Source organism: Schistocerca gregaria, chromosome 1 (assembly GCF_023897955.1).
Source record: "Schistocerca gregaria isolate iqSchGreg1 chromosome 1, iqSchGreg1.2, whole genome shotgun sequence".
Lineage (NCBI taxonomy): Eukaryota > Metazoa > Arthropoda > Insecta > Orthoptera > Acrididae > Schistocerca > Schistocerca gregaria.
The window spans coordinates 487,862,196-487,888,112 of NC_064920.1; the positions used below are offsets into that span (position 1 = coordinate 487,862,196).

The 25,917-nt window shown below is 43.2% G+C and overlaps 1 protein-coding gene across 1 annotated transcript in view; it reads left to right on the forward strand.

Annotated features, from left to right (window-relative positions):
- LOC126353788 (obg-like ATPase 1) overlaps positions 1-25,917 on the forward strand; it is a 263,208-nt gene that overhangs the window by 207,609 nt on the left and 29,682 nt on the right. Inside the window, exons 7-9 of the mRNA XM_050002881.1 lie at positions 622-719; positions 1,058-1,198; positions 13,174-13,270. Coding sequence (XP_049858838.1) covers positions 622-719; positions 1,058-1,198; positions 13,174-13,270 — 336 coding nt within the window. The remainder of the gene's footprint in view (positions 1-621; positions 720-1,057; positions 1,199-13,173; positions 13,271-25,917) is intronic.

Below are 25,917 nucleotides of genomic sequence, written 5' to 3' on the forward strand. Positions count from 1 at the left end.
TATACTTTTATTGCTTTATCCAGTCTATCTTATATCCTATCTACTTCGCGCATCGTGATTTATTTTTCTTCTCAAATATCAGAAGTTGTCCACTACTTTTAGGATCTCAATAATTTTAAATGAATGTCGTATAGTCCAGGGGACGTCTTTCGACCTAGGTCTTTCAGCACACTGTCGAACTCTTCTCCTAGTTGCCACATTCCCTCTCTCTTCTTCATTTGCTTCGTCTTAAGGTTCGTGTCCTTTATGTAACGCCTTTATAGGCTATATTCCTTCCACAAAACCTTTCTGTCTTTCCTTAGCACTTTCATTTCATTCGTGCACTTTTTACTCCTACAGGTGCTTTTCTTTTCTCCAAAAGTTTAATTTTTCTGTAGGCGACATACATCTTCCATTTCATCGCTCGTTTTTTTCCCAATTGTACAACTTTGATGGTGGGAGGACACCAAGTATAACATCAAATTTGATGGTTGTATTGTACATTTAAAAACATTAAAGTATTGTCTCTGTCCGATAATAAGGTAAGTCGAAAACATTTATTTCATTGTCATAGCCTTACGTATCTTTACAAAGCTGAATGACAACGACTGTACAGTAAGAGAAATTTCTTTTCGCCTGCAGATCGAGGTCCTAAACAAGCATATGTTCATCACCACCAAACCTGTGATATACCTGGTTAACCTCTCTGAAAAGGACTACATTAGAAAAAAGAATAAATGGTGAGTACAGATACATTTATTTTCATATTGATATTAATGAACACGTTTCAGTATAAAGTATGCCCCACATTGTCGTTTCGATGTTTGAAGAAAATTTTTGTCAGACCGCAGAGTGAAGAGGGAGAATTCTGTTGTTATTGTGACGGGTGTTTTTAAATTTTTGTTGATGGATAACTATACGCATTTACCCTATCTCCCTGTATCTGTTGCACAGTAATTCAGTTTTAACAAAATAGTCACTTGCTCTTCATACTCTTACTTCTTGCAGTCATTTGCAAGAAGTTTCCCTAAAAATAATAATAAAACATTGAAGGATTTAATCTGTTCTTTTCCCTTAGGTTAATTAAAATCAAAGAATGGGTTGATAAAAATGACCCAGGTTCCATAATCATCCCCTTTTCTGGAGTCTTTGAAAATAAATTGTTGGATATGGACGAGGTGGAGAGGAAGAAATATCTAGAAGACCACAACACAACAAGGTAAATAGTAATGTTTCCTTCAAGAATACAGTTAAACCGTTTCAAATTTCTAGTAGTAGTAGTAGTATTAGTATTAGTATATAGATGCCTGTGGCTATACTGAAGATACGAGTTCATTACATTCAGTTCATTTTGTTCATGTGCCATGTATGAACATATACGTAGGCAGATTTGATATGTAGATGGAGTACGTTTTAGGAGTGGAAAGATAGATTAATATCCAAAGGTCGGAAAACTAAACTTATAAATGCAAAAATAACAATGTTAATAAAAACTGATAAAAGCTGAATACAAGTCAAAGTTGCGTATAAACATATGAGTATTTGGTCTCCCCCATATACTTGATTCTCCATACTTCGACACTTTCACGTTTATCACACATTCGATAGCTGCTAATATCATCTGAGGGTGACTATCGATACGAAAACTCCTAGAACTTCCTCGTTTCGACTTCCTCCACAAACTAATGTTCTTTGCTTTAATATAATGACTTTGTCATAACAACGTACGCAAGCACCAACAATAAGAAGTTCAAAATGGTTCAAATGGCTCTAAGCACTATGGGACTTAACATCTTTCGTCATCAGTCCCCTAGAACTTAAAACTACTTAAACCTAACTAACCTAATGACATCACACACATCCAAGCCCGAGGCAGGATTCGAACCTGCGACCGTAGCAGCAGCGCGGTTCCGGACTGAAGCGCCTAGATCCGCTCGGCCACAACGGCCGGCGATAAGAAGTGTACCTGGTGTAATGCCAAAGCAGCATTCTTTTTTTTTCACGTCTAACAGCTGCATTTGTGATTTATATGAGTGAAATTAATTCCTGTTGCAGTTACTTGAAAGTAAACGTCAGTTTTCACCACCGGGAAATAGAAGGTTTTCAGCCGCGTTGATGATTGTTACGGAGGCAGGGTATGAATGCAGAACACGGAGTAGAAGAATGCCAGTGTCGATCGTAGGACTTACAGAGTTTTGTGCTTTTAGTGAAGACTGTGTGGCTTACTTGTGGCAAGGGGTGGATCGGTGGGAACGGGGAATTTATTTACGTGGCAATACCCGCCATTAGACTCATCGTTCTCACAGTTTTTCAAGAAGACGTGAAGGATGCAGTTGTACTGTTTCCAGCTACATTCGGTTTTAACGCTGTCGTCCTTTCTTCGCAATTATACAGTAATCGAGGAAAAGGCAATTTTAATCAGTTACATTAATCTTTCCTGGACTCAAAAAAGTGCTTTGTTTTATTTCCTGTCGGCACCGTCGAGAATTCGCAGCTTTCATTCGAACTGTCATCATTCATAGACTCTTAATTCGACTGTCATATGATGGAACATGGTGCACTGTATCCAGTTACGTAGCTTCCATAAAATATTTGTTTCTCGAGTCGCTGAAAGAAACAGCACAAAATATTCGCTTACCATTCTGGTTCTGCGATGACAGAACGCTATTTCAGAATCTCGAGTAAAGAACATTATTTAATGCCCCTTCGACTAAGAAGGCGTACTAGAATTAGGAAACTGTGTGCATCACGTATTACAACCTAAGTGTTTCCAGGCGCATTTTCTCTGGCGTTTCGCCAGATTTTTGCAGTTTCATTATTGGCGTTGTGTAGCTGGAGTCAGACCAAACGAATAATATTCGTCTTGTCTTTCTTGTGACGCTCGTTCTCAACGGAAAACGCCAGTTTCTTTCCTGTTACACAAACAGGATAATTTTTAAAATTGAATTTTACATGCCTATTCGATAGAGCGGTCGCAAATTAGCGTAATGTCATATTTGTGTTACGGGCATGTATTAACAGGAACCGTGAAACACGAAGTACTCCTGCAGCAACTGAGGGGCGCTGCTGCGTGGCGGTAGCGCTGCTGGAGAACTAGTTATTCATCGTGTTTCACTGTCCGTGTTCTACATATCGGTAAAACAAAAATCGCATAAATCGCTTTATCGAAAAAATCCCACTTTGTAACTGGGAACAAAGTTTCCCCAGGCGTCGCATGGAAGACTGTATAATCAGTATTTGTTTGGGCTAACTCCAGTTACAAATTTCAAAACGAAATTGCAGATATCTGCTGAAACATAAGTAAAACTTCGTGTGACGACTCATAAGAGGGAGACCCAATGATCTCTCCAGGCACATCTCGCCTCCTGACCTCACAAACTTTAATATTGGCAATACCCGCCTGCCGGCCGCGGTGGTCTCGCGGTTAAGGTGCTCAGTCCGGAACCGCGTGACTGCTACGGTCGCAGGTTCGAATCCTGCCTCGGGCATGGATGTGTGTGATGTCATTAGGTTAGTTAGGTTTAAGTAGTTCTAAGTTCTAGGGGACTGATGACCAAAGATGTTAAGTCCCATAGTGCTCAGAGCCATTTGAACCATTTTTTGAATACCCGCCTCTTACTTTCCAAACTTCCTTTTGTCCAGGGGTTCTAGTCCCGTGAGGTACGCTGGAGAACTTATAAGAAGTCACTGACGAAAGACCATTAAATTTCTAATGCTGTAACCTGGTGTTTATTAGAGCTGTTCTTGGAACAGTAACGAAGTGCACTAGTCCTGAAGTGTACACGTATGGCTTAAGTGAACTAGTCGATGATGGTACAACACACAAGTGTGGCACGCATCTTTGACCTGCCCTGATTGTTGGGCACGGCTAACACTTTATCAGAAACGAAAGATTTCGTCCGTGATACCGTAAGTTTTCGTAACATTAGTAGAACGGCGTCTTCACTTCAGATCTGATGACGTGGGAGGCGGCTTCTTGGTTCACACATACATCTGCGCATCGGTTTAGTGGGCGGCGCGGGAGGACTGTTTGGCGTCCTTCGCAATCACGATCATTACGAATAATGATCATGATGATGCGGGGCCGGACGGCGGCGAGCAATTGTAACGACTATTCCTCCGGCCCCAAATGCAGGGCAGCGCCTCGTAAAACAATGGCATTACGTCCGTCCATTTCATCTGGCCGAGCGGCAAAGGGTTCCGAGTAATTGCAGGCAGGCCTCTCCCTGCCTCTCCGGCGGCGCCCGTGTCGTTATATTACGTATAACTATAGCTCCAGCCGGCGCCTCCGCAGGCAGGTACGTGATTTCTGTCGGCACCGGCACCGCCACCGCCTGTCCCAAACCCTCTGCCATAATTTCATTGTGAGCGGCTCAAAACTATTCGCTCGCTCGTCTTCGCCGGACACAGTTTCCGTTTCTGTCCGATCCCTTCGTTCACGTACGTCCCATGTGGGATACTGAGACTCCAGTAATTCGCTGTTCACTTTTTCCCGCTTGTACAGGGTGTCTCAAAAGAAAGTTTATAAAATAAAAGTTGAAGCCTATCGACAGAATCGTTATTTATTATTAAGATAAGCAGTTTAGTAATTTACTTCCTAAAAGTAATGTCATTTAAGTACAGTCCAGCACGCCTACGGCACTCATTCAAACGATGTACAAAATTTTGGATGACGGCTAGTCATTTAAACACTGGGATGGCTGCCACTTCGCTACGGGTATTTTCTTTATGTTTATCTCTATAACAAACAAGCCAAGGGACTCAAATCTGGGCTGCGCGTGGTCTAATTTATGTCCCTTCCTGGAGAATAATTTACCATGGTAAATTTCACAAACTTGCAGGATATACGCATTGTGCGTGTGTGCTGTGGCTTCATCTTTCTGAAATCAAGTTCTTCGGTTGTAACCGGGTAAGTTTTTGCAATTCAGGCACCAAGAAGTTGTTATACGTCGACACACAACACTCCGAATTCACTGTAACTGCACTACAGCCCTTGTCCTCGAAAAAGTACGAGCCAATTATTCCTCGAGTAAACGTCACAGCGCACATAGTAACTTTTGTCGAATGTAGGTGTTTCTCATGCTTCTGTTTGGGATTCGTTGCAGTGTAGCAGCGCCAATTTTGCTTATTAGTGTGACCGTTCAGGTGAAAATGAGCCTGGTCAGAAAACAAGATGATGTGAAATGGTCACTCAGTCACATCATTAACAAACTACAGGATATGTATAGCATCCTGAGGCTTTAATTGTTGCATCAGTTAGACTTTGTAAGGGTGCAGTTTAAGATATTTTTGTAGATTCGGTGCAGTGGTGCTCTATGCAGATTTAAGGAATTTGCACAGTTACCAGTGGAGTGATTAGGATCATCACGAGCAGGCCGATTTACACTCTCCACGGATTATCCCGTTTTTGATGACCTCGGTCGCCCGATTTTTGTGTGGCCATTGCTTAACGGGTCCACTGAAACATTTTGACCCCTCTCAGGGTAAGGGGGAATACCTGGAGCATAATTTACATTACGCAATCCACGATCACTGCAAACTTTTCCTTCGTGCTACAGTCACCGAATCAGCGTTTCCGTAAAATTCTCACACAGAACGCGCGGTGTGCTCCCAAAACGCCTTCGTAAAAGGCCAGGAAAGTGATGTACGTACCCGCGCACTCACACACTCACTCACACACACACACACACACACACACACACACACACACACACACACACACACACACTCCGATTTGTTGCGCATGTGCAGAGTCTTCAGGTATAACCTATCGTCGGAGACACCCTGTATAATATTCGACAATTAAGTAATCTTATTTCAACATACAACATCTGCAAGGTGAAAAACTTACAACAGTATTCAACAAAACCACTCTGAAGTGCCTGACAGAAGGTACACTCTACCGTACCAACTATCAGAACTTTTCCCGTTCCATTCACAATCGGAACGCGGGAACATGATTGATTGAACTCCTCCGTGCGCGATATAATTGGTCTAATCTTATCCTCGGGATCTTTGCGGGATTCATCATTTAAAGCTAGTTCTTGAAACTTTATAAGTAAGCCTTCTCGGGGTAGTTTGCGTCTATCTTCAGGTGACTACCAGTTACTTTTCATCATGATGTGCGTGACACACTCCCAAGGTCAAACAAGCACATGACCATTCGTTCTGTCCTTCAGTATGCATCTGGTCATTATTATTTGGATCGGGTCTCTCGCATTTGAAGAATATAGTAGAATGGAACACATGAGTGTCACGTAAGCAGTTTCCTTTATAGACTGGTTGCGTTACCCTAGTATTCCTCCACTGACCCGGAGTCTCCTACCTGCTTTACCTACGCAGAGCCTATGCAATCGTTCCATTTGATATACTTATAAAACGTTAAACCCTGATATTTGTATGAATTCACCTCGTCCAGTAGTGACTTGATGTTGTAGTCATACGATACTAAGTTCTTTTTTCTCGTTTTGCACGGATTTACTTTTATGGACATTTAAAGCAGTCTCAGCACCACTATAATACTATCAAAATCCGACTCGATATTTGTGCAGCTCTTTTTCGTGTAGCACTTTGTCATACATAACAGCATCAGAGGATTATCTGAGGGCTTACGAAAGAATGGTTAATATTTCAAATCCCTCAGTTTTTCGCATTGCCATATCGTCTCTCATTGCCGTCAGGTAAGATGATTTTTCCCACATTTGTAATCCAGCGCATTTCTTACGTTTTTTCTACCCAGTCGACGCAGTAAACATGCCTAGCATTCGACAATTTTGTTATTTACAAGTTAATCAACAGAAAGAATTCCTTTTAAAACCCACAAAACTTTATGGTTAAAGTTTTGCAGAAGATTAAACTACCTTGGGCTTGACCACCGGTATCCGTCCGCTGCCGTGATAGCTGTTGAATTTCTGACGTGAGGTGCAGCCCACGACTCATCTACAGTAACGAACCACCACACGAGAACTGTTGGATTATGTTTAAAACAGTCAAAACATTGCATAGAAATTTGTTTTTGAATCTCATTTTGGTCAGTACTCGACAAAAGCGCAACTCATATGCGTAAAACATTTTCGTTGTTAAATTCTTAACGTATGGTGAACCGTAACCTTTCTTCTTATATTTCTGTGGTGTGGCTATTTCATACTCCTTTTAAAATCGATTGTTCAGTAGCTTGTCATATCGTGCTGTTTTCGGATGTCCGGCTATGTGCTTGCACCTTTGGTACAGCCTTATAGGGGTCATCTCAAAGAGAGAGACACCTACATTTGAATTCAGCAGCTAATGTTGAAAATTAAGGAACAAGGTTCTGATAAATCGTCCTCAACTTCGGATTAATTTTACTTTGGGCTAGATATTTCAGTGTACATGCTACAATGGAGCACACACTTTAAACAGCCACTTGAACAGAGGCTATTTTTGTGCCAGGTCGGCTACTTTGCACCTTCCCCTCATCCTCTGCGATTAGTCGTCAAAGGCTTCGAAAATAAAAGTGCCGTCGTGTTTGAGTTGCCAACGGCAGAGAATAGGAGACGAAATTGTTTCAAAATATCGTTGTTGCTCATCAGGCATGGGTTTCTTGCATCAGCGCGGAGTCTTAAATAGCAATCCGTGAAGTAGCATCATTACAATTAAACAATTCCCTACAAACACTGTGTGCACTGAAAGTTCTGTGAACCGTGTATGTGTACCACAAGGATGTGCACTCTCAGAGGGTGCAAGATACGCGAATAAAATCTGGCAGATACTTACAGAAGGGACTAATGACCCTGTAGTTTGATTCCTATACCCACCGAACCGACCAACCAATACTTGCAAGATTTAGACCTGTCATTGATAATCGACAATGTAAAAAGCTGAGATATAGAACTGCCCTGATATAGATAATGCGTATCCAAAGAAAACTGCTTCGTCTAGACTATTCGGAACATACGCTAAGGAATCTTAGAACAGCGACTCCCACCCTACGTGCATATTCCACATCTCGGCCATGATAATGCACCCTCTGATCATCGCCTCGTGTACATCAAAAAATGTCTTCTTAAGTTAAGATAGTGAAGTGTCGAGAACCTCTTTTCTGGGGTCGTTTTAATTATGCATGATGAAATAAAAATACTTGTTCCGTTTGGGGAACGATACGAATGTTATACTTTTCTTGTAATGTAACGTTCCGTCTAGCGGTTTGAGTTACAGCCTTGTTCATTTTAATAGAGTAATGGGACATCGCTGTTCTTTAGGACGCCAAATTTGATCTGTTTTGTAGTAATGTATGAGGATGATATAACTACACGTGACCACCCGTGTTAATATAAAATTCACGAAAAAATTATGCAGTGTTTACTGAGTTCCACCAGTAAGTAAGGGGAAATGAAGAGAGAATTCAAACCTGAGATATTTCGAGCCCTGCTCTCGGCCAGCAAGATAGCAACGCCATCAGAATGTCGCATATCTCCTTTCTGTTTTCTAGTTTCCACTGTTGTGTTTAAAACATCTGAGTATGTACTCGTATCGCTCTTGTCAGCGTCAGAAACTTTTCGGAATCTATTACTCTAATAATTTATTTCCCGAAGGGCATTAATAAACACTATACTCAATTTTTCATTAATCACTGTCGTTCTAAGAACCTTACCGTGCACCACCTCGGATACCAATATAGGAATCTGCAGCGTTGTCCTTATGTTATGTGTTTTTCACGGAAGCAAATAAAGGTACTAACGACATTAAATATCTTCATTACCATTGTTCTGGTGCCACAGCGTAGGGTTTTTATCTTCATTACTATTGTACGGGTCCCAAAGAGAGAGAGAGAGAGAGAGAGAGAGAGAGAGAGAGAGAGAGAGAGAGTGTGTGTGTGTGTGTGTGTGTGTGTGTGTGTGTGTTTTCTCCACACCAACTCCTAGATCACTGGACCGACTTCAACCAAACTCGTGTTATACATGTCTCATGCTGTTTCACAAAAATCGCTGTGGTGTAAGAACCACCTACGTATCATAGTTCAGGAGATATTATTCCATGAACAATGAGATACGTGAAACTACCGCATAATGCGTGACGTTTCGGTGTATTAGTTCTGTGCTACTGACTGTATTCGCAATGAATTTCGCAGGAAGTACCCACGTAGGTCGCCAAATGCAGCTACAAAAGATTATCGTGGTACCACACGTAGTTCAAGAGATAACACGTCATGAACACAGAAATGCGTGGAAAAACTACCGCACTATGCACTACGTTTAAGTTTGTTACTTATTTTCTATCAACTCAATTCGCGACACATTCTGCAGGGAGTATCCACTTTTGCCGCTGAATGTACCCACAGAAATATATCATTGTATGCCATATAGTTCAAAGCATGTGATGACATAAACAGTGAGATACGTGAAAAAACGCCACATCATCCAAGATGTTTTACTACATCTATTCTGTACTACTAAGACGCTCCTACAGTTGTGACAACTTACGGTTATTCTTGTCATTTGGAAGCGCTTTTGACGATTGTACTGCGCAGCGCGAACGGCTGTAGGCGAAAACGATAACCGTCTATAGAGCTATGAAGAGGTGTTGCCAACGAGACATTTACGAAAATATGTTGTAGACACGCGAAGCAGCTGCGCCCTTCGTACAGAAACTATCAGGGATCATGTTTAGTTAGGATACTGTAGTTACACATTGTGGATATTTCTCAGTTAGAATGTTGCATAGTTTCATAGATGTTCCCACGAATACATGGATAACAAATTTTTTCAGTACTTCACTACAAACACAGTTCATTTTTTTTCCCTAATGGAAAATTGTCAAAATGAATACCCGGTCAGTGCCAGGTTTGTCATCTAGTTACTTTATAAAAGCCAGTTTTGGCACTCTGCGCTATCACTCAACAACAGCCTTTGCCTTCGTCAGGACCGAACTTTTCTTGCCACGTTGTTTCTTTTTGACTCATAATCTCTATATGTTTTCGATTGTCATAAGTGCCCTAGTTCTTAGCGTCGCTCGATTCAGATTTTTATTTGATAGGAAGGACTCGAACGTGTTTCACGCGTCCTCCTACCCCCCCCCCCCCCCCCCCCCCCCCTCCAGCTGAGAAGGTGCTTGAACTAATGACCGGTGAATTTGACCCAGAAACCGGCGCAGTGGTTAAGATAGCGTACTCGCATGCGGAAGAGTGCCTGTAATCCTGCGTCCACCCATCCAGATCTAGGATTACCGTGGTTTCTGTAAATAGACTAAGGTGGATACCGGGATCGTTCCTTTGGAAAGATGAGATCACTAATTACTTGATCGTCAGTGGAACGGTCATCGCAAATCTTCCTTTCTTCTGCCTATATGACGTCGAACTGAAAGATTTCCACTTGGCTGAGAGTGACTTCACTACTCCAAAACTCACCTTTAGCATACACAGGTGACAAAAGTCATGAGATACCTCCCGATATCGTATCGGACCTCCTTTTGCCAGGCGTAATGCAGCAACTCGGAGTGGTATAGACTTACAAGTCGTTGGAAGTCTTCTGCAGAAATACTGATCCGTGCTGCCTCTATAGTAGTCCACAATTGCGAATGTGTTGCCGCCGCAGGACTCTGTGACCGAACTGAGTTCTCGATTATGATCCATAAATGTTCGATGGGATTCATATCGGGTGATCTTGAATGGCCAGATCATTTACTCGCATTGTCCAGAATATTCTTCAGACCAGTCTCGAATAATTGTGGCCCCCAGTGACACGACACACTGACACCAATAAAAATTCCATCGTTGTTTGGCGACATGAAATCCATGAATGGCTGCAAATGGTCTCCAAGTAGCCGAACATAACCATTTCCAGTCAATGATCGATTGATTTGAACCAGATGACCCCGTCCATTCCACGTACACAAATTCCACACAATTATGCAGTCACCACCAACTTGCACCGTGCCTTGTTCACAACTTGGGTCCACAGCTTCGATGGGTGTGCACCACAGTCGAATCCTACCATCAGCTCGGGTCTCATCTGACCGGGCAACCGTTCTCCAGTCGTCTAATGTCCCGAACCTAGGAGAGGCGCTGTAGGCGATGACGTGCTGTTATTAAAGGCACTCGCATCGGGCGTCTGCTGCCATAGCTCCTTAGCGACAAATTCCGCCACACCGCCCTGACGGATAACGTTCGACGTACGTCCGACTTTGATTTCTGCGGTTATTTTACGCACTTTTGCTCGTGTTAGAGTACTATCAGTTATGCCCAAACGCCGCTGCTCTCGGTCGTTACGTGAAGGCCTTCAGCCATTAAGTTGTCCATGGTGAGAAGTAATGCCTGAAATTTAGTGTTCTCTGCACTCCTTTCATACTGTGTATCTCGAAATATTGAATTCCCTGACGATATCCGAAATGAAATGTCCTATGCGTCCTGCACCAACTACCACTCCACTTTAACATTCTGTTAATTCCCTTTTTGCGGCCACAATCACGTCGGTAACTTTTGTGTCATACATCTGTAAGCGAGTTTTCTACACTCCTAAACATCCCTAGGTCCACTGTTTCCGATGTGATAGTGAAGTGGAAACGTGAAGGGACACGTACAGCACAAAAGCGTATAGGCCGACCTCGTCTGGTCACTGACAGAGGCCGCCGACAGTTGAAGAGGGTCGTAATATGTAGTAGGCAGACATGTATCCAGACCATCTCACAGGAATTCCAAACTGTATCAGGACCCACTGCAAGTACTATGATAGTTAGGCGAGAGGTTAGAAAACTTGGATTTCATGGGCGAGCGGCTGCTCATAAGCTACACATCACGCCGGCAAATGCCAAACGACGCCTCGCATGGTGTAACAAGCGTAAACATTGGACGATTGAACAGTGGAAAAACGTTGTGTGGAGTGACGAATCGCGGTACACAATGTGGCGATCCGATGGCAGGGTGTGGGTATGGGGAATGCCCGATTCACATCATCTGCCAGCGTGTGCAGTGCCAACAGTAAAATTCGGAGGATGTGGTGTTACGGTGTGGTCGTGTTTTTCACGGAGGGGGCTTGAACCCCTTGTTGTTTTCCATGACAGTATCACAGCACAGGCCTACATTGATGTTTTGAGCACCTTCTTGCTTCCCACTGTTGAAGAGCAGTTCGGGGATGGCGTTTGCATCTTTCAACACGATCGAGCATTTGTTCAGTTCATAATGCACGGCCTGTGGCGGAGTGGTTACACGATAATAGCATCCCTGTAATGGACTGGCCTGCTCAGGGTCCTGACCTGAATCCTATAGAACACCTTTGGGATATTTTAGAACGTCGACTTCGGGCCAGGCCCCACTGACCGACATCGATACCTCTCCTCAGTGCGTCAGTCCGTGAAGAATGGGCTTCCATTCCGCAATAAACCTTCAGCACCTGATTGAACGTATGCCTGCAAGAGTGGAAGTTGTCATCAAGGCTAAGGGTGGACCAGCACCATATTGAATTCCAGCATTACTCATTGAGGGCACCACGAACTTGTAAGTCATTTTCAGCTGGGTGTCCAGATACTTTTGACCACATAGTGTAGACAGTGTAAAAGTGTTTGTGCATCCGTACGTTGCGACCACGTACACTACGTTCTCTCTGTTACATCTAAAAAAAAAAAAAACAGTGTTAACTTAGGGCACAGTGACATGATGGCCATAGTTATAGTTGCAAATATTAAGTTTTGTTTTCACTTGCCCTCAAACAAAGAAATTTCGCATAGCGTGCTCTTCACCCCACCTGGTGCCTTCCTGCTCTATTTGGAAAATGATTATCAAACTTATTTGGAAAGCAGTGTTAAGTGAAATGAAATGCTGAAGGATTATTGTTATGTTCTGAAATAGTAGGTATCGAAAAATAATTTCTGTTGCGTTAGGGGCTTTACTTTCCAGTTCATTCGTCGTTAACATGAGCACCCTGTAATGAAGAACTGAATGCAGAAATAGAAGAATATAATCTTTCTGTCTGCAGCGGAGTGTACGTTATTCTGAAAGTTTCTGGTAGATTAAAACTGCTTGGTGGACTGGGTTTCGAAACCGGAATCTTTCCTTTCGCTCACAATGTTCTTACCGACTACTGCTTCGGCACTCAGTTATAATCCGGCAGGTAGTTTCAGAAATGAGAACCGTTCGGCACATGAAACTGTGCCACTCCACATCTGAAGTGAATGACTGTGGGCGTTCAATGTGACATGGCAATCATGTCTGTGTTTTTGTTACAGTGCGCTGGACAAGATCATAGTGCAGGGTTACAAAGCACTTCAGCTGCAGTACTTCTTCACTGCTGGTCCGGATGAGGTGAAGGCGTGGACCATACAGGTGAGTGTCGGCCGAAACCTCAACGGAAATGTTGCTTCCTTTTCTTTTACAGGATGGGTAAGTTTTGCCAAATGTGGAGAAAGATAAATTACGAGGGGCGTTCTGTAAGTAATCTGACACATTTTTTTCACTGCCAATTTCGATTGAAAAAATGCAGAATTTTTTGTGGGAGTTCGTGGAATGTTCCAGCTTCAGTTCCTGTAGTTCCGATAGGGGCAACGATATACACAGCCAACAAAATGGCGTCTGTAAAGGAGATCCGTTCCAAACAACTGACTCTCTTTTGGCAGAAAACCACAGTATCGCAGATATTCATAGGCTCTTGCAAAATGTCAACAGAGACCTGGCACTGAACGAAAGCACGGTAAGTCGTTGGGTGAAGCTTCTGTCATCATCGCAACAAGGTCGCGCAAACCTGTCCGATCTCCCGCGTACCGGCCAGCCCCACACGGTTGTGATTCTTGCAGTATTGGAACGTGCAGACACTCTCATTCGAGGTGTTCAAAGGATCACAGACACGTCGCTGCTCAAGTGGATGTCGCTGTTGGTGTTGCTGACACACTCTTCCAGTAGTTTGGGTACTCAAATGTGTGCTTGCCGCCTAACAAAAAACTTCTGTCTGTCTGTACCAATAAGGGATGCACAACGTTTATGATTGGGAAGTTATTGATGCAGCAAGACGTCGTCTCCAACGTCGACACGTAGAGTGGCACCATGCGGGCACTACCAGTAAGGTGCCGTAAGGCGGTCGCATTGAACGAAGATCATGTTGAACAACCGGGTTATGTAGCCAGAAGAGTGAGGAATAATATGGTGTCCGGAAGCCTGAATAAAACAAATTGTTTTCAGAAAAAATTTTCGCATTACTTATTGAACACCCCTCGTTTCTCAGTAGTTACTACAATACCCGTAACAGAAAGAAACTCGCCAGTGTTTTCGATTAGACATTTCTGATTTACACTACTTGCAATTAAAATTGCGGCATCATACAGACGGCGTGCAACAAAAGTCAGCTTCGCCTAAAGGGCGATGCACCGATATGCAAATGGTTAGCGTTTCAGCGCAGCTGCACAAACTAGATATGAGTAACGCTGTCCAGCGTGTTTTACGTTCAGTAATTGCCAGCACGTTCTCCAGATCTCTCTCACATGGGAAACCTCTGATCTTGGGTTTCGAAAAAACTAGCGCGCCGTCACTTGCCAACTACAACGATTAATGGACCGTGGCATAGATTTGGAGCAGCATGGAATGACACACCATAAATAAAATTTCGTTATTTGCTATCCTTTTTGATGGTGCGGTTTTAGTGATTCAACAGTCACTAACACCGGAATATTTCCCCATGAATTTTAAGGTTTCAAAAACAGACACTTTTCGATGTTAACCAGTTACAAACATTGTTGAACCATGGTTTAGAAATAAACTTGTAGAAAGAAATATGTCCAGTCACTGAACTTTTGAATAAACTATTATTTTTGCTAGTTAATGAGTTGTCTCGCTTTTGCAGCTTTCTTCCCCTTTGTCGAAGAATCATGGATAGAAAAAGGTTCAAAGTTTCATGTTAGCATACATACACTTAACATGAGCACCACGCGCTGAGCCGAGTGGTCTAAAGCGCTGCAGTCATTGACCGTGCGGCTGATCCCGGCGGATGTTCGAGTCCTCCCTCGGGCATGGGTGTGTGTGTTTGTCCTTAGGATAATTTAGGTTAAGTAGTGTGTAAGCTTAGGGACTGATGACCTTAGCAGTTAAGTCCCTTAAGATTTCACACACATTTGAACATTTTTCGAATAACGCATTGCTAGAGGAACATCGAAACGATAGTCCATTCCATAACGCACTCGAATCAACTGTTACCTGTTTTTGAATCCACAGCGTCAACAGTTCGATTTTTCAGTTCGTGAAGAGTAGGTGCCATAGCTGTGACAAAGACTCTTATCCTTTATTTGCCCCCACAGAAAAAAAATCGCAAGGTGTGAGGTCTAGTGACGTGGGAGGCCAAAAGCGGTGAACAAGATCTTGTTGTCCACCTCTTCCAATCCAACGTAGGGCCTATGAGGTTGGATTTTCAAGATAACGCGACAACTCCAGGTGAAACTGAGGCGAGGCGCCATCACGTATAATCGGTGTGTCCCTTTATCTTTGACGACGCCAGGCTTTTGTGACACCTAAATTCGTACATTACGGTGGTTTAGTATACCGATGGATGAAACGTCGATTCGTCCGAGAAGGTGAGTCACTCGGAAGAAGCGTGCTCTGCCATATCCTGGACAACTGAAATGCAAATTCCGTGCCTTCCGTTGTGGATTCCGGGACGCAATTGCTGCAGTAATTGCAACTTGTAAGGCTTCATATGCAGGCGTCGTTTCTGAACACGCCACGCTGTTGTTTGAGGAACTTGAAGTTCCTGGCCTGCTCGTCTGGTGGACTTCGACGGCTCCGTGTGAACGCATCTCGGATACGCTCGACATTTTCATCAGCCACGCTTGGTGGACCAGTGCATGCGTAAATAGCTTCCAAGAATTTTGTATGCCAGTCATAAATCTGATTGTGCAGAAGCGGATTCTTGCTGAATCGAAAGCGGAATCGCGCAAATTCCAACACACAAAATGATTTCTCTTGTGGTGTAGTCACCATGTTCTGCAAACAAATAACAGCGGAGTTGTGTCAAAACTTTGAACCTTCCTCTAACCAGTGACGTGCGCAATGTGTTTCTGTCTTTTGCAATTTGTCTGTAATAAACAATTGAAACCTTTTCTTTCTTCTTGTATCACGCGGTATCTAAGAGTACAATTTTCTTAAAAGGAGACAGTCAACTTTTGGTCCTAGTACGATGAACGACCAGCAAGGACAACTGCTGTCTTTCGGAAACATTCTTATTTTTAAGGTAACCAGTTTGTGGCCTGACGTGTTTCTCTGCGGACGAGTTACGAGTGAGGCGAACCTCACTCAAATTGCCTTCAGACCTAAGCCAGTTGTCCGAATCCATTACGCGTTTCACGGCATGGTACAGAATCCTTGCATTCTAATTAAAAGTCCAACCGCCGTGTCTTCAACGGTATCAAGCATGTCATGGTGCTTGCAATACACGAGAGACGCGTTGTAAATTGTTTCACAAAGGTCTTTTATAAAAAAAAAATTTTTTAGTCACTTCCAGAGCCATGTGAATATATCATAAGTCATAAACGAGGGTTATGTTTCTTAGTAACCAAAAAAATTCACCATATGTGACTTACGGTTCGCAAAATTTTAACGTGAGGTCCCAAATCACCCTGTTTTAATTTCGTAAGCCAGTCAAAGGCTTTTGTTATAGTTACTACCCTAGAGGTTGATAAAGAAAAAAGTAGCCGTAAGCTTTTCACTCGAACGTCTTTTGTGCAAACAATGTTCGTACAATGTGGTTCATATTGTGTTCGAGAATGGGATAACACAAGCAAACTGGTGTTGATGGTAGCACATGTAAATTTGCTAAGTCGTTTGCATTCCAGTCACTAGACATGAGTCTACTTTAACGTCGTTAGGGGGCGGATCACCAGCACAATCATATAGTTACGAAGGTGGAAGGAATAGTTAGTGGCGCTGTTGAAACACATTTTTTCGACATTCACCTTTGATTAGTTGAAAATGACGAAAGGCACCAATGAAAATCGCTGGGTGAAAATTGCAGCCTGGCTCCAAGTAAAGTAAATACAATGTTTTGTGGCGATTCCGTCGCCACGTTCCTACTGAATTGTACCGTCGTTAAAATCGGTATCTATGAGATTATATTTTTATTCCATGATAGGCGCAGCAATTCCGAAATAATCAAAATGAATGAAAACTTATATAATAATGTCCGTCCACTGCCTTTTAATATCGTATTCATTTAGTCAGTATACACATCAAACACAGTTTTGCATTACCATTACACCGCCTGAGCAGTGAAATTTGCTCAAAAACAAGTTTCAGGTTCTTGAAGATAAATAAGTCTAAATCTTTGCGATAAGGTATTCAATACGTATCTCATATGCCCGAATGTTTCATGCAGTTTGATATTACTACCCTAGCAATAAGTGTTAATAGTTTAACAACGTTAGCGTTCCACCATTTAGGAGTCTGGCGAGTAACCGTTCCTGATAGTTCGAATACAAGTCATTATCTGCTAGCATTCTGTATGTATATCAGAACGCTGCAATACGAGTGTTTCTTGCCGGTCAATAGATGTTTACTATGCTTGGTAGGTGGAGACGTGTTAGCCTTTTATTACACTGTCTGATGTCACGGAAAGTTGCACGTACCAACTGCCCCCTGTCGACTTGCCGTGACTCCCGAACCATATGTTAGATAGAGCTGACGCTATGTTTAGACCGGCGCAACGTTCTGTTCGATCGAAACTTATTCTCGCAGTGGAGGAAGGAAGACAAATCATACCTGCCATATTTTGTCGCAACAGAAACGATACTGTGAACGGTAAGGAAATACCATTTGTCGTATAATTTTACGGAATGAAAAAATAGTACGTTGCTCTTGGTTAATTTCCGCGTCCTACGGTCTACAAGTTAAAGTAAACGTAACTATAGTTTACGCCGTTCCTACATGCGGTACTAGCTTCCGTACGTGAACCAGGTCTAATGTGTTTTCCAATGTGGTTAGTGCACGCTCAGGGATTACTCTTACGGAAATGCACGTGCGCATAGTAGGTACATTAACTCTGTTAGCGATCGTCGAAGATGAGTGGAGAAAATCGTGAAATAGTTCGTGGACATGTCGATAAACTGAACATCCAAATGTTCTGCATAATTACAAATTTGCTTTGGCATTCGTTTTTTAAGTCCCTAGCGCGTTTTACTTTTTCAGGTAGGCGGGAAAACGTCACAGCAATCTTTGTTATGGTAATAGTTTCAAACACTCATCCTCGTTCACTGCGTCTATTAAAACGCACGCTGTCTCTACTGAACTTCGAGGACATCAGCCATTGATGCATGCAGAAATTTTGTAACTGATGGTCCCTGTTGGTTGGAGCGTCCTCGAGATCGAGCAGTCTCTCTTAGTGGAGACCTCTCTTAGACATACAGAACATCTTGTACTACAAAACATATATCCTATTTTATTAAAATCCTTGATATATAATATTAAGACATCAGTTTCCTAAAACAGTTGACGTAATTCTCAAAAACAAAACAAAAACTGGAAAAAATTTCATTTCGAAATTACATGTTTTCGGTGCGCTTTTAAGTGTAGAACATATCGATCTTATAACGTAATCGCCAGTATCGGAGTTTGTATCTTAGCTCGAAAGCGTGTGATCTCTGGTTCAAACCTCGATAGGTGGAACTTTTTTTTTTACTTTTATTTAAATTCTATGTTAATCGGCAAATGGAAATGTTGATTAACAATCAGTCATAATTTTTTGATGAAGTTAACAATTTTCGTTTTTTAATCACTGGTTCACGAAATTGTGATACAGGTATGCGAATGATAAAGTAATCTATATTAATAAAAATGTTTAAGCTCTGGAAATAAAGAAGTATTTTATTTTCGATTTGATATTTCACATTTTTGTGCCAGATTTTAATTTCATATAAATATTCACATTTTCATAGATTGGCGATTAAATGTAAGAGTTGTTATTTTTATTCAAAATTGATTCAGTATTTGTTAATTAACATTTTCATTTGTTGATAAATACAGAATTTAAATAAAAGTAAAAAAGAAGCTTTACTCATATCGACACTCGTATTAGCGACCTTAAAATTGCAAGGCTTATATGCTACGAACTCGGATACCAACGATGAAGTTATTAAGTTAGGAATATTCATTACTTAACAGCGCATGGAAATCTAATTTTCAAAGAAGATTTTGTATTTTTTTTTATTTTTTAGTCCCATTGCATTATATGTTACAGGCCTACGTTTTGTGGAACTCATAGAGGGTCATCCCATAACCTCTCCATGTAAGTCTTTTATCTCACGAAAAAGGCGCTGACCGCACATTTTTCATTTCCTAATATTTGATTATAACAGACTGCACCAAAAACGACACATTTTTAAGAAGTCTTTAATGCCCTGGTGCTTTGAAATGGTGTACTTTCGTAAAGCGTATTTAATAATACGAAAAATACCCGTCATTTGATTACAACACATCTTAACAAAAGCGACGCGTGATATCCACAGTGTGTCGGTGTTTGGAACCAGCGTATATTCGTAGCATGTACGTAATAATTTAAAAATCACCAAATACATGCCTCAAATGGAAAGGAGTGAATACAAATAGCATGCCAGAAGCTCTGAATGTCATTGGCCACGTCCTGTTGTTCTGTTCGCATTTGGGAATGCTCTACCAAATGTAACGTGTCACAAAACTCGACCGGTTCCACGTCGAAGATGGCTTTAACGTCCCGTGCGAAGACGGCCTTAGCCGTATGTTCCTGGGTAGTATGCAACCCATCTTGCAAGGGTGCGTAACGGGTTGCATAACCTTTTCCAGCCAGCGGACAGACCTCGAGACAAGCAACGTCGGGCCCAGTGATTCCGCGCGTGTGTCCCCGGGTATTCCCCGGCGCCGGCGTCACGTTGCGCGCCTGTCGCAGGCTGCCACCCCTCCCTCCACCCACTACCGCACTGCTGCTCCGGCAGGCCCGGCGGTGCCTCCGGCGGTCACGTGTGCCATCATTACCTTACGCGCAGTCCTCGGCAGCCCGGCCCATTACGCATGCAAATGCGCCGGCGTACACACGCCGCGCGCGCCGACCAAGGAGAAATTTTCCCCGGACAAAAATTTGTAGTGGCCCCGACCACCCATCCCAGTCCCTTCCCCTTTCCCTGCGCGCTTTCCTGACGTAGCCTGCCGACTCTCTCGTCCTCATCCCACTTCTCTCGTCCTCCTGCTCCCACCCTGCTTTCGGCCCCCAGTCAACCGCCCCGTCGCCAGCTCCACGTATTCATCTTTTTTTTTATTCTTGTACAATTTTTTTCCGCCTTTTATTCCAGCGGAGAAGGTCCGTATCTTGTAGACCGCGTCGTCTGGTACCGAGCGAAATGGTGGGCGTATTACTCGCGACCCGCTGCACGGGAAAATTAGAGCCCTCGGCCGGGAACGGCTCGCGCCGGCCGGAATCGAAATTGGCCGTCTCCTGGCCGCTCTGCCGCCCCCTGTCATTTGCATGAGAATGGCTAAGGGCCGCCGCACCGCGCCTCGCCACGCCGTGCCGCCACTCTCGAACGTGCCGCCCGCGGCCCATCTTCCGCGCACTCGCCACAGCGTTCCAGGAGGGGGAAAAAAGCTAGTCCACTTTTAATTTGGGTGAAAAGGAGATTTCTGTTGCGGTCCCGACTACTCTCTGCGGGACGTGGCGAGCCTCGCGATTAGACCATTTGGCTCACCCTTCCCACCTCGTCGGCTGTCGACTGCGCGTGTTGCTTGCTCCCCGCGTCGAACCCTGTGTGGAAGAGTCATCTAGAGCTGACATTCGTCGTTACTTGTCTCCATTATTGGCCTTTCCATTAGGCTCAAGCATAAGTTCTCAGTGTTTTTGTTTTGTGTGTTGGCACCCTGGTTGTGGGTGTTTTTTTTGGGGGGGGGGGGGGGGGGGCGGCAGCAAAATAACTGACGAGGACCGAAGTAGATAGGATATAAAATGTAGACTGGCAATGGCAAGAAAAACGTTTCTGAAGACGAGAAATTTCATAACATCGAATATAGATTTAAATGTTAGAAAGTATTTTCTGAAGGTATTTGTCTGGAGTGTAGCCCATGTGCGGAAGTGAAAAACGGACGATAAACAGTTTAGACAAAAAGAGAATAGAAGCTTTCGAAATGTGATGCTACAGAAGAAGGTTGAAGAGTAGATGGGTCGATCACGTAACTAATGAGGAGGTACTGAATAGAACTGAGGGGACAAGAAATTTGCGGCACAACTTGACCAAACGAAGGAATCGGTGGATAGGACACATTCTGAGAGGCATAAAGGAACACCGATTTAATATTGCAGCGTAGCGTGGGCGGTGAAAAACGTAAGGGAAGACCTAGATATGAATACATAAGCAGATTCAGAAGGTTGTAAGTTGCAGTAGTTACTCGGAAATGATGAGGCTCGCTCAGGATAGAGTAGCATGGAGAGCTGCTTCAAACCAATCTTGGACTGCAGTTCACACCACACCACCACCAACACCAACAACAACATGGGTTTATTTATCGATTTTCATTTGTAGACGGTGGCTGAATCTGTGAGGGCTAGAAAGTGGAGTGCCAAAAGGAGAAATTATAACATTTACGACATATTCTTCTGTTTGAGTTCGGTAGAGGCATGACAGCAGAGGAGACCGCCAGAAATATTTGCGCCGGGTGTGGGGAAAATTCCATTGGACAGACCACGGCAAGAAAAAATTTACCTCGTTTTAAGGAGGATTGACGTCAGTGTCTCTCCACCTTCGGGAAGACCTTCGGGGTCTGATGAAGATCATCTAAACCAGAGGTCGTCAAATTGTGCGCCGCGTAATAATATACATCAAGCAGCTAACAACGGAATGCAAAAACGTCAGTTAACATTAAGAGTTCTTAAGAAGTGTGTTGTTAGTACTCAGTGACAAATGAAAATACAGACACAGTAATTTTACAAAATGGGCGTAATTTTAATTCACGATGGATTCGCCTGTGAGCTAACTAAATTTGCCCACATACCTCAGAGGCAGAGGGGTAAAGAGCGGTCAATGCGGTGTTAGAGGATGTGAGAGGAAGAGTATTTTATTGTTTGTTTCCTGTCCCGATAACTTAAGGGAGCGCGATCCATACTGATCAGCAGCTGTGAATTCGTGCACGCGCTTAACCGAGACCGTCAGTTCAAATGCTGTATGTATTTTTAGAAAGGAATGTGAAATTAAGATAACGCTGTTGCACCTGAACGCAGTCAGTAGAAGAGAAATGACTTTCAAAACGTTTCTTAAACGTTTGAGATCGTGTTTCAAATTGCAAAATGCATTTAAATGTCAGTGCAGTCACTGATATTTATCAGTTGATCATGTGCTCAAATAGACAACGCACCAGCGCTTCGTCTCACGACTGCGGTATCGCAACTTCGGGGTTGCTGAGGGTGATAGCCATCATCACTATAACTAGTCAGTTGGAGGCTTATAACATATTTATATAGGTTGCCAGTTAAAGACAAGATCGGAACATATGCGGCCCAAAATGCCGCCACACAATGTCAGTTATTGACTCTTGAAAAAAATGTGTGCCGACCACTGGTCTAAACGCATTAATTAATCTACAGTGATCCACGTCAGTGTACTGGAGGACTGGCAAACGTGATGAACTGTGATCATTGCACCAACGTGCGACATTTACATGCACTGGGGAAGGTTAAAAGATCGGGTGCGTGGGTACCGCGTGGTCTGAGCCAAAATCACGAAAATCAGCAAGTAGCCACATTTGCCACCTCTGCGTGCTCGTCGTCAATTGGCTCGTGAACAACTCCGACCATTCCTATCCTGTATTGTTAATGGTGACAGGAAATTGTGTCTTTATACTAACATAATGAAAAAAAGGAATTGTGTAGCCCAAACAAATAAACAACTCCCGTACAAAGATCTGCGCGCATCCACAAAAGATAATGTTATGCATCTGGTGGAACAGCGACGGTGTGGTATACTAAGAATTGCTTGCCCGAAGTGTAACCATCACTGCTTACATTTATTGTCAACAGCTGAGACGTGTTGCAGACCCAATCTAAGGACAGAGATAACAACTGCGTTAAGTGATGCTACTACACGATAACGCCCACCCGCATTCTGCTAGACTGACAGAAAACGCTATACAGGTGTTGGGTTTGGGAAGCCATTCCGCACCCACCTTGTTCACCTGATCTTGCCCCTCAGATTTTCACATTTCCCACTCTCTTTCGAACAAACGTCAAAGAACATCCTTTCCGGATGAAAATGCGCTCCGAACATGGCACGACGAATCCTTCCCCTCAAAACCATTTTACTTCTACAGTCGCTGTATCGATAGGTTACCCCAGCGTTGGCAACCTGTTGTGAAGAGCGAAGGAGAAAATGTTATTAATGACTAATGTCTCTGGTATGTGTCTTAGTCGTGTTTATTAAACTTACGGAAAAACGTTACAAATGTATGCACCAAACTAATTATTGCAATACAGTTATTGCGACACGCAACTGTATTCAAAATGGCATGAACAGTACTATACACTTGGCTACACAAATGATGAGCATTTCATCGCAACTGAATAAAGCAGGCAGGAGTGAAACCATCTACATTCTGCAGATAAGGAAGGATAAAGCTCCGGGTTTCCCATTCCGAATTCACATTTGAATGTTGTTAGTTTCCTCGAAGACCATGTGATGCTTAGTGTGGGTACAGACATGGTATAGAACGAAAAGAATCTATATGTATCTGGGATAAAAAGATAGTGTAGATACTCTGATTCGTGTTGAGTTGATAGGTTGATTCAACCAGAGTGCAAGTGTTTCCCGATATTCTCCACTGCTACATCAGTTATTCATTGGATGAAGGGGGGCTGGATGGCGGGAGGGGGGGGGGGGGGGGTTGCGGGCGGAAAGAAAGAGTGAGAGAGAGAGAGCGAGAGGAGATGTTTGGGATATAGTATACAGTGGTTCAAGGAGGTTGCATGATGCAACTATTAGAAGTAAACGCAGTATACTTCATTGTTTTAAGACAACTGCTTACTATTCCTTTAAGATTGGTATATTTCGATGAGACCTTCATGTTTGTGTGATGGAAATTTGCTTCTTGCCGGCAGTTTTTATTCCTCTCTGTATTATAGTCGAGTTTCTACTACCTGCAAGAAACGATGTTAAACGGTCAGTAATAAAATAATGAATTCAAAATCTAAAAGTGCATTACTTATTAACTGTATTAGTCATCGTCTTACAGAAATAATCGATCGAATATCGCCTTACTGTGGGTCTAAAGATTGCTAAATAACCCCAAAATAGTGACCGGGAAGTATAAAGTTTAAGAAATTCCGAATACCAACGGGCGGAAACACGCATGGCGATTCCATTAAAGGAAAGCGGCGAAGAAGAAGAAGTCGGCGGCGAGAAATAGCGCGCTATTGTCAAACGAGAAATAGCGCGCTATTGTCAAAAACATTGAAATTGTGCGAGGACAACAAGTGCCTCTGTCAGCATAACACTACTTGCCACCACCACGACGTGGGTGAATATCTGAGCTAATTGTGACGGATTTGCATTCTCCGAAGACTGTGATTGATGAAACCTTCTCTGGAACATTATGGACTTAATTGAATATAGTCCTGCTTTTGGGTGAATGAGAGCAACCAAGGGCTACCATGTCGTTCAGATGCTTGTCTAGTGTGTTTATCTAGTGCAATTTGGTCTCACGAAATCTTTATTTTTGTTATTCCCATTCAGACGCGGTATACAGAAGTTCGTAGAAATCTACGCTCGTATCATCCAAATCCCATTTGGTGGGAATGGGACAATATGTGTCGCAATTGGAAGTACATGGAAGGAATATCCAGTTCCAGCTTAACAATCCAGAAAACCTCCTAATAACCTTGGTGAAAATGACCAGAAAACGTTGCTCGAGTGAAGGAAAGCCTGGAACAAAGTGCTACGAAATCTCAATGCCGTTTATCTCTACAAGTGGGAAGTGAGATACCGTCCTATCAAAACATGATCAAAAATGACTTTCAGCTGTATCCTTACAGATTTACTGTTGTGCATGAGTCCAGACAAACTTTCGCTTGTTGCGTTCTGCCGGAAGAGAAGTCAAGACTTTCGGATCCTCAGTTTTTCGTTTTTGCAGGTAAGGTCTGGTTCTGCCCGCCACGGTATGTGAACTGCGAGAACATACACCGTTTTACATCATAAAATCTCCTTCAGTATATTGAAGGACCGTTGCATAATCCGAACTTTGGCGTTTGGTGCGCAGTGTTCGGTGTTGGTATGGTAAAACCTTGCTTTCATCAAACTATTAATGCTAACTTGTATGTCAAAAACTGCTTAATCGGGCAGAGGTACATATTGTTCAGAAGTACGTGAGGTGTTTTGCAATCTCCTGGTCACTTCTATCCCCTAATCTCTCTCCCTGCCATTTTTGCTTGCGGGAAAAATTGAAGGGTCAAGTGTACTCAAATAATCGTTGCATAATGTAAGAGGTAAAGTAGAACAGTGTAAAACGCTATTGCTGCCATCCCTCAAGCTGCTACTCGTGTCACAGTTTGATAAATCGAACTCAGCACTGCAACACCTTCAGCGGTTGCCATTAACAGGATATTCTGCGACGTTCATTAAACATGGTCCATCAAGCGCCCGTCTAATTGTTAGGGTTTTCCGGGTCAGTTTCATTTTATCTGTCTCAAGACGATTGCCGCGTAGTCTGTTTCCTTTATAAGTCACGCAGGAGTGTAAACGGCGTGGGGAAGGGTGAGTGGCTGGGCTGACGCCATGAAAGCAGAGCGCCCCTCCCACGCTGTATACAAGCGGGCCCCTCCCACTGCCCGCCCCTCTGCCTCCCGCGCTCTGCCCGACATCTGGCGAGAGGTGCCGCAACTGCTCTGCGCCGTCCACCATGCGCTGGGACCAAGTGTCCGTTGATAGAACATGAAAGCAGAGCTCATTCTTGATATCACTGTGTAATCTCCCAGCCTGCGATATTACAGGCTGATA